The 16,104-nt window shown below is 44.4% G+C and overlaps 1 protein-coding gene across 29 annotated transcripts in view; it reads right to left on the bottom strand.

Annotated features, from left to right (window-relative positions):
- The window catches only part of ST18 (ST18 C2H2C-type zinc finger transcription factor), a 319,368-nt gene that overhangs the window by 49,546 nt on the left and 253,718 nt on the right, over window positions 1-16,104 (bottom strand). For all 29 annotated transcript variants that reach the window (XM_078353509.1, XM_078353520.1, XM_078353515.1 and 26 more), the window contains 5 exons: window positions 12,691-13,482; window positions 7,821-7,955; window positions 5,739-5,829; window positions 4,600-4,704; window positions 2,032-2,225 (listed from right to left, as the gene is read on the bottom strand). In XM_078353509.1, the coding sequence (XP_078209635.1) occupies window positions 2,032-2,225; window positions 4,600-4,704; window positions 5,739-5,829; window positions 7,821-7,955; window positions 12,691-13,482 (1,317 nt within the window). The remainder of the gene's footprint in view (window positions 1-2,031; window positions 2,226-4,599; window positions 4,705-5,738; window positions 5,830-7,820; window positions 7,956-12,690; window positions 13,483-16,104) is intronic.

Genomic DNA, 16,104 nt, shown 5'->3' with positions numbered 1-16,104 from the left:
GTTTAATGTGAACTCACATAAAAGCATTTAGCTTTTTATTTTACGTTACATATTTTTTATTTTAAATATTTGACTCTTTGTAAAACAAAATTTAAAACACTGGCAAATGTTATATTTCTATAATCACAAGAATATGAAAATGTCACTGAACGTTTTGCACTTTTAAAAATCAATATCCATACTCTATGAGTCCATTGAGTGCTCTTATAAACTAGCTTCACTGGAATTAAACATATACATATGTGTGCATATTGTGTGCATATATAATAAACTTGTATATCTATATAGGCACACACAAAACCGCACAGATAGATAGATATAAAACTGTGTGTATAACTTTTCCACTAAATCTAACAGGTTGTTAGTGGTTATTTATGTTGGTTAGAACCTATTTTTGGTAAGATCAGGCAAAATATCTTTTGGGGTGTAATGTACCTCTCCCTGATAGGCGAATTCCTTTTGAGTCTGTTTACTACTGGGTTTGACATGGAATTCTAGTTCTCTGAAAGAGTTCCTCAGCATCACACAATGAGCTAGACATTCTGTTAAGAGCTCTCTGGGCTGGATGCAGTGGCTCAACCTGTAATCCCAGCACTTTGGGAGGCCGAGGCGGGTGGATCACGAGGTCAAGAGATCCAGACCATCCTGGTCAACATGGTGAAACCCCATCTCTACTAAAAATACAAAAAATTAGCTGGGCACGGTGGCGCGTGCCTGTAATCCCAGCTACTCAGGAGGCTGAGGCAGGAGAATTGCCTGAACTCAGGAGGTGGAGGTTGCGGTGAGCCGAGATTGCACCATTGCACTCCAGCCTGGGAAACAGGAGGGAAAGTCTGTCTCAAAAAAAAAAGAGCACTCCGTTTCAGTAACCTGGTGTAAGTTCGAAGGGATTCTATGGCTATGCAGAATGCCGTAAACACTCGCGGTGCAGGAGAACTCAACGTGCACACCATTTAGCTGCTTCCTTTATGGAAGTTAAGTGACCGCAATGAAGAAGTCACGGCCTCTGTTGGTTCCCGAGGTTTACTTTCGCACCTTTTCATTAGAATGTTTGAGGACTCCAAACAACTTGAAGAAATGTGTAAGAAAAACCACCAGGTTTTATGCATTGCACCATACTCAAGTTACGGTCTTCTATGTGGATGTGTTAGCATTAAAGAATATGAATGCAGTTTAAGTGTTTCCGTTTGGGAGTGAACATTCCCACAGCCACACGGTTTATTCTATTATAGTAAAATCCTGACTCTAGAATTGTTTCTTACACTTCTTACCTTCCCTTTCACCTTTAGTTTGAATTATTTTGCTGATTTAAGTAATTTTTTAAACAGCATTTCAACATTTTACCTACCGAAGTTCCATAATTTCTTTCTTTTTTTTTTTTTTTGAGACAGAGTCTCGCACTGTCGCACAAGCTGGGGTGCAATGGCACGATCACCACTCACTGCAATGTCTGCCTCCTGGCTTCAAGCAATTCTCCCACCTCAGGCTCTCGAGTAGTTGGGATTACAGGCACCCACTACCATGCTTGCTAATTTTTTGTATTTTTAATAGAGATGGGGTTTTACTATGTTGCCCAGGCCTGTCTGGAACTCCTGACCTCATGATCCACTCTCTTCAGCCTCCCAAAGTCCTGGGATTACAGGTATGAGCCACTGCACCCATCCAGATTTCCATAATTTCAATAAAAATAAATATTACTGCATTACAACGGTCATCACATTTTTCAATATAGTAATCCAAACTCCAGCTAACTATGAATTAAATATTTCTTTAGAATTATTATATTTAGATTCAACAGTAGCATCGTATTTGTAGAATAATTAATTCATTAACTACTCACTATGTTATGTGTAACTTTCAGTATAAAATCAGTAACACAACTTATGATCATTTTCCTTATTGTATTTCACTCTCCCGCCAGCTGTCTGTAGTATATCATGTATCTAAGTACGTCCCCCAGCCCCCGACACACACATAAGCCCATACACAAGAAACATTTTGGGAAAATGAGTGTTAGAACTCAAAGCTTACATTCAGGAAATGGTGGTGTTTTTCGTCCTTGCCCTGTTTGTATGAGAGGGCGTTTACCAAAGACTTGGGCATCAAAACTGGCATAATCAAATGGTACTTTTCCAAACTTTTCCTGTTCTTTTGACACTGTGGCTCTGGAAGAGGTGATGGCTTGTGACGGGAAATTGAATTCAATTTGTTTCACCAAGCTTGTCCTGGAGAGCAGGGCGAAGTAGTACAAAAGAAATACAATGAAACTATTGGTGGGCACGTTACTGTCAATTTACAGAAGATACCTACCGCTGAAGGTACCCACAGAGACACTGAACAGTAAGAGAGACAGGGTCATGGCAGGACAGAGCAGCGTGCTCCGGACCCACAGTGAGAGATGGAAAGATGTGCTGGGCTCTGTATGGCTACGATGATGCTGCCAGGCCTTCCAACAGCAAATTAAGAATATGCAAATTTCTTCATCTTATGAAGAAGTCATGAGCAAATATTTGATGCTTGCTAGCATTCTGAGTTCTTAAAGAAAGCCATGTCAGGTGGGTGCAGTGGCTTACGCCTGTAATCCCAGCACTTTGGAAGGCCAAGGTGGGTGGATCATCTGAACTCAGGAATTCGAGACCAGCCTGGCCAACATGGGGAAACCCCCATATCTACTAAAAATACAAATATTAGTCAGGTGTGGCGGCACACTGCTGTAATCCCAGCTGCTCAGGAGGCTGAGGCAGGAGAATCACTTGAACCCAGGAGGCAGAGGTTGCAGTGAGCCAAGATCGTGCCACTGCACTCCAGCCTGGGAGACAGAGCAAGACTCCGTCTCAAAACAAACAAACAAACAAAAAACTATGTCACCATCAGTAAATACTGGTTAAGGCACTAAGGCACTGACAAGGTGTGCATGTTCTGCTTGTTAGAATTGTTCATAAGGTCGGCAATGAATAGTCACAACTGTGACCAGTGAGGAAATGTCCTTATATTCCGTTCAGAAGAAGTGATGCTCAGCTCTGCTCAGTCCTGCAGAGCTGGCAGAAATCTGATGCCTAAGAGGGGCAGCCAGAGACCCGAGATTCGATTCCTGAATTGGCAGTTCCTTTCTGGACTGTTCACCTTTTTCCCCTGTCTTCAGTCAGAATGTTTACGCTGATTTAAGTATTACTTCAAATAGCATTTCAGTATTTTATCGATTGAGTTGGCATCATTTCATATGAATCAAAATTACTGTATCACAATAGCTATCATGTTTACAACATAATTATCGCAATCTAAGCTAAGCGTGAGTACTTGGATTAAACAAAGGCATCACATTTGCACAGCACTGATTCCAGTCAAATGAAGCACAGAGGACTTTCTGCTGTGGTCTAATGGTAAGAGAACATAAACAAATATACCGTTCAACATTTGGCGATATTAAAATATATATTTCTCTCTCTTTTCCACCGAAAAGTGTTAAACTCGTTAGAATGTCAAAGTTTTCAATGAGGTGTTTTGGATTAGATTCGAAAAAATCTTTTTATCTGCCATAGAAACATATCTGAGCAATGAATTGATCTTGTTATTGTCTATACAACTTGGTTGAGAGCCCTAGAGCTGCAGATATACTCTAATATAAAACAATTTTAAACCTTTAAGAAATGAACAAGATGAAATGCAATGTCCTTTCTATTTTTGCTAACTAACTTACTTGGGGGGAAACTAGAGCATACGGTCATGCCAACCAAGAATCCTCCTTTAAGATTTTCCATTGCTACTTAGTAATTCCTAATTTTCACCTGACATATGTTCTTCACGCATGTGATTTCAATGCCAATTTTGACTCTTTTAATCAAATCTATAGAAGCAAAATATTAAGGAAAGTCATATCTTGAAAATACGGAAAGGTCTAATGACTGGTTTTGCACTTCAGTGAGTCAGATAACTATCATCTAGCTTAACCCTGAAATCGTCTTCCCTGCAAAAACGATCTTATGGCAATAAACATATAACCTCCCACTAAATATCATCATACATAGTTTAGTATTTAGATATAAGATCTTCCAAATTTCTGGACAGCACAAAGAGCCTGGGAGCTACCAGGACCACTAGGGGAGATTCTATGAATAGCTGTCAATCATGGAATGAATTTTTGTTTTAAAGACATTACATATGTTTGTGGAACTGAAGAATAAATACATAGCATCACATATTTCAGGAAGGTAGGAGTGACTTTGGATGGCATTTTCTCCAGGCAGAAAGGTGAAGTCAGTCATAAAGCTTGCTCATCTGACTGATGGGTGTACTTAGTAACCCATAATTGTGATTCATACATGCTATCGTGTATTAATTCTTTTAGATTCACCTCCAATATGTTGCCTTTGCAAAGAGATGATTTTCTAGTTTAACTTCTGGAGGGCTCGGTAGTTCATTTCAGCGACGATGTCATTAACGAGACCAGCCTCTGGTCTAGTGGGCTGGGCTGTACACCCAGGTGTCCTAGGCTGAGTGCGGAGGACGAGCCACAGGGAAGTGACACACGAAGGACCAGAGGCCCTGCTGTGCAGGAGCCAGGAGGAAGAGAGCACCGAAGACATTGTGGGGAGTTCCTACCTGTGGGCCTGGTCAGGACACTGCCCAGTTTGGGGAGAATCAAGGTGATTTTTATCCTGGGACATGGCCAATTTCTCAGCTGCAGCAATTGGACAACCAGAAAGACTGTTTGAAAAAGGAAACACGGGAGGACTTGAGTTAAAATGATAATACGATTTGTTTTGGCATGTGCCTCACAGCACACTTGGCACCCACTAAATGTTAAGTCATATTAATAGTTCACTTAGTGCCACGCACACACTGAAAGATCCCAAAGGGTTTTGCAAACCACAGTGTCGATGCTTGCTCCCATCCCCATCTCAGAGGTGAAAGGTAACAAACTCATTTTTAAACAAAAACATTATGTGAGGGCTAAATAACGCAAGCATTTGGAAACGTCTTGATATTCTAAGTGAACGTGCTCCTTCCGATTGCAACGTGTCCGACTCTAGGAGTCAGCTAAGTCCTTGACTTATCTTAGCATCTTTAGAAAAATTTTAGAAACTCAGTTCTTTATCTTAGTTGAAATTCTAAGTGCAGAATATGAAGTTTTCTGGCATAGTGCTTGTAAGTCAAATGGCACCTCATCACCATGTAATCTACTTGTAATATAAAATGTGAATATCAAATGATCAGCATTGTCACCCCAAATATTTATGTATACATAATACATTTGCATGTAAATGCACATATGTGTGTTTTATGCTAGTTGCGATTTCAATGGAATGCTGTGTACCCTCCACCTGGTTTATAGTCACAACCATTGAAGCCCTGTCGGTACCTTTTTAATGTCTATTGGATGGAATCCAGGATAACCCAGAAGCAACTCTTTTCAATGTCAAAACAGCAATGATGAGGTTCCGGTGCAAAAGACAGCACATTCTGTTCGTATGATTATACGAATAGGGAACCCCAGACCTTCAAATATAATAGTTTTTCATTATCATAACTGGCTGCTAATACTCAAATTTCTAAGAAAGGAAATGGTGAGGTCCTTTCTCTCTCTGATGATGCTGAGAATATTTCTTCTCTGTTTCAAGTGTCACATTTTGGACACAATGCAGCCATTTTCATCACACATCGCTAACCCATTATTTTATTGGTGGAATGGTTCCCCCACGTTTTTAAATGTAAAATGATTAGCGTCTGATGAGAATTACCTCCTGTGGGTGTTACGGTTGCTGTTCACATGACCCCTTCCTGTGCATCCCGGCGTGGGACACTTGAGCACATTTTCATGCATGGCAAGAACTAAGCACGAAACAGCACATAGAGGAAAGAAAACTTTACCGTAAGTACAAAGCACACGAACACATGTATCTCTCAGCTTCACATTCAGATGGCTTCAGTTACATCATCCACCACGCTCCCTCTCTATATATTCAGACACGAACAAGTGAGCATGGAAGAACTTCAGAAATTAACTCCAGCAAGCTTGATCAAGTTTTAATTTCCCTAAACTTCATGCTATGTTTACACTGGACTTAAATGAGATGATTCTGCTCATATCTCGTGTAAACTGAGAAGCTCATGAACTTCCCTTCACATAGATGTTGTTTTCCTTGGGGGAGAGGACAGAGAACACTATTTACCATATAGTTCTTTCCATCTGCTCCCTGCAGCTCCAAGCTCTGTTTATAGTCTTCTTCCTTTTTTATTTTTTTTTTTGTTTTGAGATGGAGTTTCGCTCATTACCCAGGCTGGAGTGCAATGGCGCGATCTCGGCTCACCGCAGCCTCCGCCTCCTGGGTTCAGGCAATTCTCCTGCCTCAGCCTCCTGAGTAGCTGGGATTACAGGCACGCGCCACCATGCCCAGCTGATTTTTTGTATTTTTAGTAGAGACGGGGTTTCACCATGTTGACCAGGATGGTCTCGATCTCTTGACCTTGTGATCCACCCGCCTCGGCCTCCCAAAGTGCTGGGATTATAGGCATGAGCCACCGCGCCCGGCCAGTCTTCTTTATTTTCTAAGTGATATTATTTTATTCTTTCTCCATCCACCCCCTGCTCCCCACACCCCACTGCCATTTGGTTACTGGGAGAAAAGGATGGTTGGGTGAACAGCCAGAGAACCAGTCTGAGGAACTGCTAATCCAGCAGAATAGCACTGAGCTGACTAGACTTAGTGACTTGCAGAATCTCACTCCCGAGAAGGATGATGTTGAGCACTTCCATTTTTGCAATTTGTTTTGGCCCAAGAGATGTCTCAGTAACTCGGTTCACAAAGCGGTGGATGGACCAGGTCGATGTTTTACCGCTCAGAAGGTGGCTGCCCTCTGCTTCACAGCCAGTGGAGAGCTCACAGCGGGGCTGAGGGCGGAGAGGGGGCCGAGGCTCACAGCGGGGCCGAGGGCGGAGAGGGGGCCGAGGCTTGCTCCTGCTCAGGGACCTCTCCTGCCGCAGGACATCCCGAGACAACATCAAGGAGGGCGTCCCCACTGCGGGAGGAGGCCAGGAGGACAACGGTGACTGCTATGTGATGCCCGAAGGCCGCCTGGTCCTGAGCTTGAGGAGGCCATGCCTCCAGGTGAAAGACAACTGTGCAGTCACAGAGTTTAATAACCACGCCTTAATTTTATATTCTCATGATTTAATGTCTGGGGCCTTGCTGACTCTGGGGGGACTGCCCCTCCCAGGGCAGCCAATTCCTGGAGAGAATAGATAACTTTCCCACAAGCACACTTTAAAAAATGCAATCCAGCCAATCTGGAACCTACAGCCCAACCACTTCTTTTACTGGGGCACTCACCCTCTGGGGCACCGTTCTTCTTCCCTGATCACTCCAGGGGCAGGTACCAGACAATAAGGGACAGCCCCTATGCCCCAGAGCCTGCTGAAACCATTCAAACGGGCCAGTCCTAAGGCTGCTTACCCTGCCGCATTAGGAGCCACCAAAAAGGCTCTGACCCACTGTCCCCACTCCCTCTACCCCCGACCCGCCCTGGTGCTCTCCTGTGTGGCCTCCCCTGCGGCGGCCTGGCCCTTCCTCTGGGCACTGTGAGGAGCTAGCTGTCTTTCCTATGGCAATTGTCTCTTGAGCTGTTGGTTTTCTTGGGCCTTGAATTTTCTATAAATACACTACATTTAAAAACCCATAGCTAGATGGAACCGGCTTCACCCAGACCAAAAAACTTTATGTTTCCATTCCAAATTCCAAATTGGAAGAGGACGAGGATAACATCGTGATGATCTGGCGTGTATAGGAAGAAACCTGTTTCTTTGAGGGACAGGTGGTACTCACTTTCCAGGGGAACCCGCACTTTGTGGGGGCACCCCGAAAGGCTGCGGTGGTGGGGGTAGAGCCCCGTCACATGTCCTGTGCCATCGCACCCAGGGATGGGGCACTTGGTCTCCCTCTTTTCAGGCCTCGGTGAATCTATGGAGAAATTAAATTGAGAAATGCATTTGGTTTCTTAGTTCCCTTCCCATTCAATAGAATGGCCTTGCAGGGTGACATTCTCACTGTATTCACTTTCACTGTCATAAACACTCTTCTCACATTGCCTTGAATAAGACCCTCAACTAAGACCTGTGGAAACAGAAAACATGTTTTCAATTTTCTTGGTTTCCTAAGCGAAGGCTGACACAGGGCAAGGGAGTGTTAAAATACAGAGATGGTTTTACGTTGTCATGTCACATATTGTAGTTAGAGCCTCATTATGAAAAATCAGCCCTGTGCCAGGGGATGAACGGCTCCCAAAAAGAAAAAAAAAAGTGAGGCAGAATTTATTCAAACAAAACCATTTCTTATTGAAAGTCTAGAAAGAGCCAGATTCAAAATGACAAAAACGAAGAAAACACTGTATCTGCGAACGGCCCGTCTGGCCTTGGCCCTGCGGGTCCCTGGGCTTGGGGGTAGACAGCAGAGCAGCTGGCGGAGTTAGGACAGGGCAAGGACACTGGCTGGGGTCCTGTCTGTCCAGTGCTGGTGATGCACGGTCTCAACATTCCAACACCCCCACAGGTTGCCACTTAGGGTCAGCGTGCAGGGAGTGCGGGGAAGAAGCTGCTGATCCCGCTCTAAATGCAGAATCTGAAAACTGAGGCAGCAAGAAGACTTGGAAGGGAAATGTTCTTGCGGGAGACTTACATAAAATAGAAGTGCAAAGACCGCAGGCCGCTGAGCAGCGGTCCAGGGAGCATCCCCAGGAGCACCAGTGTGGGCGTGGCTCACAGGAGCAGCCAGGCATGGCAAGGGACACCTGCTGATGCATTTTCTGGGACCTGGTCGGGGGGAGGGTGAGGCTGCAGACAAGATTGAGGTTTGATTTTCTGGCACACACTTTGCCACATGTTAAAGGGTTATATAAATATATGCAATAAATGAGGACCAAACATGAATGCTGGTGAGCTTAGAGCTAACACAGATGATGCTTATTCAGAAATGTTCACATGCGTGACTGAGATGGCAGATAAAGGTGAAACACAGATGTACTCACAGAGCCAAAATTGCCTTCCTAACTTGTGTGGGAATAACCTCAACCACGAGGAGAGCCTGTCCCGCAGCACTTGGGGCATGAAGAAGAGGGAGCACCAGAAGATGGACAGAAGCCCTCAAGGAGGAGCAATGCGGGAGGAAAGGAGGCTATCGGGGTCTGCATCACGGAGCCTCAGGTATAATGAGCACACTGGACGTGTAGATGTGAAGAGTGGAAACAGCCGGTGTGGTCCTGCCCAAGAAGATGCTGGCGATGGAGCATGGGGCCTGCGTGTGCTCCTGTGCAATGGGGCACAGGGGCTGGCCACTGTCATGGGATGTGGCAGACGTCTCTGGGGAGCTGTACTGCGAGAGCAGACGTGCCCTCTGCGATACCATGGCACCCCAGTTGCTGGAAGATAAACAGTCCTGGGCAGATGGGGCACAGCAGGTTGTATGTAATGCAATTATATGGGGCATGGATTCAGCAGAAGGGGAAGAGCCAAGGATCCTTTGAGTCGTCCCGCACTGCAGGTCGGGGAGGTCAGGAGACAATTCGGGAAGTTCTAAATGAGCAAGGAATGGCCAGCTGATGGGGCTGTGGCCAGCAGCGGGCATTTACGCTAAGGAAAGACAGGACCTAAATGTGCTGCTGTCGACCCTGTTCTCTTTGCATTTTGTAAGAGACAAATTAAGAGTTTTGTGATGCTCTATGATTTGTGGATATATGTTTTATTTAATCCAAAAATAGTGCCAAATTTCAAGTGAATGTGAAGTCTGCAGACCACTAGGTCCAGATTCCTAAAGTCTGATTAGAGGAACTGATGGGGCTGACGCCATAGCATAGTAAGTTAGAAAAAAGGAGACAAGAAATCATGTGTATTTCGATGCCCTTCCTCCCTTGGACCTTGCCCAGGTAAGGCCACATTTCTAAAGCACATTGAAAGGATTGGCGGCGGGAACTTCCCCTCCTTGCCACACTGTCTGCAGGAAGCCGGAGAGGGTGCTGGAGATAAGGCAGGCTGGCTCCTGCCCAGGTGCGGCCCACTGACAGTTCACGGTGCCCCTTTGTCTGCAAGTCCCTCCTCTGCCGGGCAGAACAAAGATGCAGGGAAATGCTCTGGAGGGTAGAACCTGTCTGCATGATAAGAAGCCAGAGCCGGAGCTTGGGGCGACTCTCAAGCTTGGCTCGTCCTCTGTTTTCTTTACACAACATTGCATAATGAGGGTGACCTTACACTCTGGTGATATTCACCTTGGTTTTCCTGGGACTGTCCTCATTCACACCTGAGGTACTCATGTAATGATTCATAGCGCTCCCCTTTTCATAGGCGGGACAATCAATGACGTGGCGACTCTACTTACATTGCAACCGACATCTCACTAAATGCTTAGTAGCAAGAGTCTAACCACGCTAATTTTAGAGTTGCTGAGTCATCTAAGAGCTGGGTAAAATGAGGTTTTAACATTCTTGCCTTCTTTCCTCAACAGCGAAGTTGCACGGGCAGTGTCTGGGGAGTTGGGATGGTATTTTGGAGAAAATGGCTCAGCTGGGATGAGCATTGACTTAGAGCATGGAATTCATGTCAGAGAGAAAAAAACACCCTTCTTGGGCCATTGGATCCCACGCTGGGAACAAGGAACAGGAAAGGGAATACTCAGTCTGGACTCTGCCGGCCTTCTCTAGACCAAGCCTGTGATTCCTCTGCAATGTGGGCTCCGCCTTCTTCGCCTGTTTTGCTGACCAGCCTGCCTTGCAGAGGCTGCCTCCATGCCTTAGGCACTAGGATAGACTGCTGATTCATCCAGTCCTGCTAGGAATTCAGCAAGCCTCCAACCCGCCCAAATGTTTACAAACGCAAATTATATACCCTTAATTTTTGGAAAAAAAAAAAGAAGTTTCAAAAGCTCTATAAAAATATCCGAAGGATCATCAAATACTTTAAGCTGTGGCTCAAACAAGGTTCTCTAAAGACTAGGTTTCGTTGCCTGTAAGGTATCATCGATTGTAAAACATAACAAAATAAAACATCGTTTTGTGTACTACTTAGGAAGAAGAAAATGGCAGGTAATTAAATTACAGCATACCCTTCTGAGTTCAGAGGTGACAAAACAGAGGGATGGTGATGCCTGTAATCCCAGCACTTCGGGAGGCCGTGGGGGGAGGATCACATTTGAGACCAGCCTGGCTGACATGGCCAAACCCCATCTCTACTGAAAATATAAACATTAGCTGAGTGTGGGGATGGGCACCTGTAATCCCAGGTACTCGGGAGGCTGATTGATGCAGGAGAATCACTTGAACCCAGGAGACAGAGGTTTCAGTGAGTTGAGACCATGCCATTGCACTCCAGCGTAAGCAACAGAGCGAAACTGTCTCAAAAAAAAAAAAAAAAAAAAAAGGAGAAATGATATCTCTTAGGATCACTAAAATATAGTGTATAAGAAATTGTGGATTTGGGGAAATTTGAGTAGATTTCATCTTTTTTCTGATTTTGTAGTTTACTTAGAAAGTTAAATACAATAAGTTGCACATTAGTGGGAGTGCACAGAGCTGGAGACAGTGTCCTGTCCTGAACCGCAGGCTAGTCATTAATATTCCGTCCCCTGCAACCCTTGCAGGATGCTCGCATGGCGTTATCTCGCTCCTCGCTACATGACACCATTTTATCCTTTTTTCTTTCCTCAGCTCTGAGCCGCAAGACATCATTTGTGCAGATTGCAGGTGAGTACTAAAACGGATTGAAAATGACAGAACATACCATTGGTTTCTGGATGACTCTCAGCAATCAGAACTTCTCAGCCACACGAACATGTTATTCTTGTAAGCTCCTTGAGTTCACTGCCCTGATTTTTTCTAAGGTACTCCTCCCCCTAATTCTGCGGCTCTCAGGTTTCAGAGAGACCAATAATCACCCGGAAACTTATGGAAAAAGGAAAAACAAGTTATGTCGCACTGATGATGAGGGGATCTGGAAATCCTCATCTCAATCAAGCACTGTGGGCACTAAGGACGCTGCTGGGACGCTCCGTAAGACTGCTGGAAACAGCCTCAGGCCCATCTGGCACAAGACTCCGGGGAGAAGGAGCGGGGAAATGCTTCAGTGAAGCAGAGACCCGGGTTCCCCAAGGTCTGAAGAACAATTCTAAAGTCTCCTCAAAGCACATCTACTCTCATTCAAGTCTGGCCCTGAGATGTATAGGACCTGAGTTAGATAGCCGGTCTCATCAACACAGTAACAGCCAGGTTTATCCCAAAGGACCAGAGCATTCTGCCTGGATTGCGACTTAGATAATCCAAGAATGAGGGTGGGAAAGAAAAGTGAGGTTTCTGGAACTGATGCGGCAAAATGAGTGATTTAAGAACCAGTCAATCCTGAGGACGTTGTCCGACAACGTCGAACAACGTGATTCCTAAAGGTACGATACATTTTTAAAAAGCAGTTAAGTTAAAAGAAATAGATGCAATGAATCTTTTCTCATGTGTGAAAATACTCCAAAACTAACACAGCTTGATCGGAGGATAATCTAGAGAGTGGGGGTAAAGGAAGAAGTAGTTTATTTTATAATTATAAATTGATTTTTAAGTTGCATTAAATTGTCAAAAAGCTACCTGAAAAAATAATCAAATCTGACCTTTTTCCAAACCCTAAAGCACTCTTATTCCTAAAATAAATGCAAAAATGTGTCTTACGTTTATTGTTAAAGATTTGTCTTCCACCCACGTCAACGACTTTGGTTTGCCTCCTTTCCCTGGCTAGGTGCTCCAGCAGGAACCTGTCGAGCTCTTTGTAGGTGTTACGGAAAACACAGCCTCGCTCAGCCTGCAGAGCGATTGCCTGCTCCAGCAAACTTAAGTTCCCCTTGGCCTTTTCCAGGTCTTTAGACTCCTCCGTCATTGCTGCCAGGCTCTCGCTGTCTTCCTCGCCAGCATCGGGGAATGAGGGCCGGGCACTGCCATCCAGAGGTTCCGCGTGAGCATTCTGAGGGTCTTTCCTTTCTGTTTCAGGATCACACCTGTTCTCGCAAGGGATAAACTTGTCACCTTCAGTTTTTATTTCAGGAACTTCCAACAGGTCTTTTTTATGGTCTGTTAAAACGTACTTTGGGGCCCCAGGTGGTTTGGTTTCTTCTGAGAAGTTGGAGCCACTGTCCCAGCCATTTTCCGCACTTTCCGAGTGACTTTCACTGTCATCAGAGGAGCAGAACGGTGGCTGAGAGTCCTCGATCTTGTCTCTTCCATCATCAGAATGAATCAGAAAGCATTCTTCTGCTTCGTCACTCTCTGCTCTTAAACACTGGATGCCACTGTCATTTAAGTTTTCACTTATGGTCTGAACAGATACATTTTTTTCAAATTTCCCCAAGTGCATTAAAGACTTGACCACGAGCTCCTGATAACAAGAGTATCTGTCTTCCTTCCTACTGCAGTTTTCTTGTGGAGTTGAAAGAAGACTTTCATCCATAGATTTTATCACGATTTCCTCTATAGAAAAAGAAAACCAATATTTGAAGAGCAAAAAATACATATTGCAGGAAAATTGCACCAAGTTATATGTATATAAACATATGTATTCATATACATATGCATACACACATACATACATGTACACATATACATACATAGCATGTGTAATATGTCATCTCTATTAATTTTATAAACATTGATGAGAGAAACACGTATCCTCTTAAAAGAAAACTTAGACCTTAATATTCTGAGAATTGTGTCAAAAGAAATGAGCTATTATAATTTCCAACATGTTAAGAGCTAAGTGTGTCTGGGGTACTGACCAAGACAAGAAGTAGATACTTAACGATAATAGTGTTTGCTGAATGTGAAATCATTGCTGCTGTACTTCTCTTATTCCCAACTCTTAGCCAACCAGAAGAAAATCAAATATATCTAACAGTATACACTGTAAAGGCAAGGTTACTCAGCTTCTCTGTTAGCATGGCAATGTATTTCCAAAGCCATTTGGTTTATGTTCTCTACTCTCTAGTCTTTCTCAGACATGCTTTCAGATTTCATGGAATGTTCGCTAAGATGCAAAATAATCTTCCTGAAACTTTCAAGACTTTCTGTTTACCTTTGTAATTGTCAGCCTAAAATTCCATATTGAAGGAAACACAAACAGGAAGATCAGCATGATCAAATCCTATCTCAAATAGTAACACATTTTCTGGTCCATGACTTGCTGCATTTGTGTAAAGAGAAAATGAGACAAGGTGGGGCTGTTGGAGGGTGCTGGACAGTAGGTAACCAGCTGTTCTCAGTACCAGGCTGCTTGGGTCCAGAATGTGAAGGCACCCCATGAGGAGCCCCCTGCCCCGTGCCTGTCTGTCCAGGACAGTCCCTGGGGTGCCTGCTGTCCCAGGCAACCATTGTTGCCATGTTACCCCCTTTAGCTCTGGGAGTGGCTAGGTTGGGGTGACGGAGTGTATAGATGACAATCAGCCTACCCAAGCCCGTCGCGGTGCAAGACACAGCAAGTGAGGTGCGGAATCATAGGTGACTCCGTCCCAGGCCCAGGCACGTGGGGTGTGCCCAGCGCACACCAGGCTATGAAGTGCCTGCAACAGCCCCCAGACACCCCAAAAATAGGAGGACTGCTTCTGTGTCTCAAAGGCTGGGTGGGGGGATGGGAAGCACCCGATAATAAGCCCCATTAAAGACTGTCAGATACAGCAAGAGCAGTGCATTCTGCGCTAATAAACATCTTTGGAGAGAAGAAAAGCACAGCCATCCGGTGTGAGCGCTGACGGAGAGGGTGTCTGTGTGGAAGACAATGTGTCTTTTTGGTCTCATTTAATTTTTTATAAACACTGTGTCCGACAAGGACACTCAGAAATACATCTCCATCATCTTCCTTTCTGGTAATTATCTCCCTAAATCAACACTGGCCTGCCAGGATCAAGTAAATATTGCCATAGTAACTAAAAGCATTTTTGGATGAAGGGAAGAATTCAGCCACAACACTAGCCCCTGTAAATAATGCTGATTATAGGGTGCAGTCTTTTGTTGGGATCTATTCAACATAAACTGAAAAATTTAACATTTTAGTTCCTAGAAAAGAGGATGGATAAACAGGCACATAATATTTGATAGGATGGCCTATCCTCTCCTGAATTCATATCGGAGGAACTCCAGGTTTAAATAATATATTAAACACAGTCTAAAATGCAAATGAAGTTTTTCTCAATATCACAGTTAGCTATTAAGAGAAAGTGTAAAGGGTTATGATAATTTTAAAGTATTATGAACTACAGAAAACAAATAAAAAGCATTTTCAGTGAATATGCTCAATTCATTGAACTATTCTCTCACTGCACTTAACTACCCACATGTGTACGATAATGATTTATAGACATTATACCTAATTATGCATATTTGGGCTGTGTTAGAGTGCTAACAAAAGCTCTAGAAAGCAACAATTACCTCTGTTGCTTAGCTACATAGTTTAAAATATTCCTATTAAGTGCAGATCACCAGAGAGGCGGGACTGACAAAAACGCACATGTGCACGACATTTCACTGTGCCGCTGCCAACTGCTCGCATTTTGGGTCACTTCCAGTTCACATAATTGTTTGGTTCAACTGTTTGTTATATGCTAAAAGAAAATATTTATTAATTATTCCTCAGAAAAAGAGGAGCCCCACCGACAGAGGTGCCTACGTGCACTGCACGTGCGGGTTTCTGGTGATGTTGTGCAAATCTGCAGACCAACTTTCCACATCCTCCCCCTCCCAGGCTTTCGCCGGAGCCATAAGGAAAAAAGTTGGGTCTGCTCTGGAAGCGGAGAGATCTGTGATGGCGTGCTTGTTTTCCCCAGCTTTGTGGCGGGCTGTCTGCATTTTCTCAGGCTGCGTGTGTCTATTTTCCTTGGGGGCCTGGTGATTTATTTAGTGCCTCTACCACTGAACCAACATGAAGAGCCCTGTCGTTAGCATCAGGTGGACCCAGGCTTGAGTTCTGATCCTGGCGCCCTTTCTTGCGAGCTCAGTGGGGCCGCGTCACCCGCCTGAGCTTGGCGCCACCATTGACGCATTGAGGAGAACAGTTATCACCCTGTAGGGGCCACAAGGGAATAGCCAACAGATATCCAGTCA

This window comes from Callithrix jacchus, chromosome 16 (assembly GCF_049354715.1).
Source record: "Callithrix jacchus isolate 240 chromosome 16, calJac240_pri, whole genome shotgun sequence".
Lineage (NCBI taxonomy): Eukaryota > Metazoa > Chordata > Mammalia > Primates > Cebidae > Callithrix > Callithrix jacchus.
This window is presented reverse-complemented; position numbering and strand designations above follow the sequence as displayed.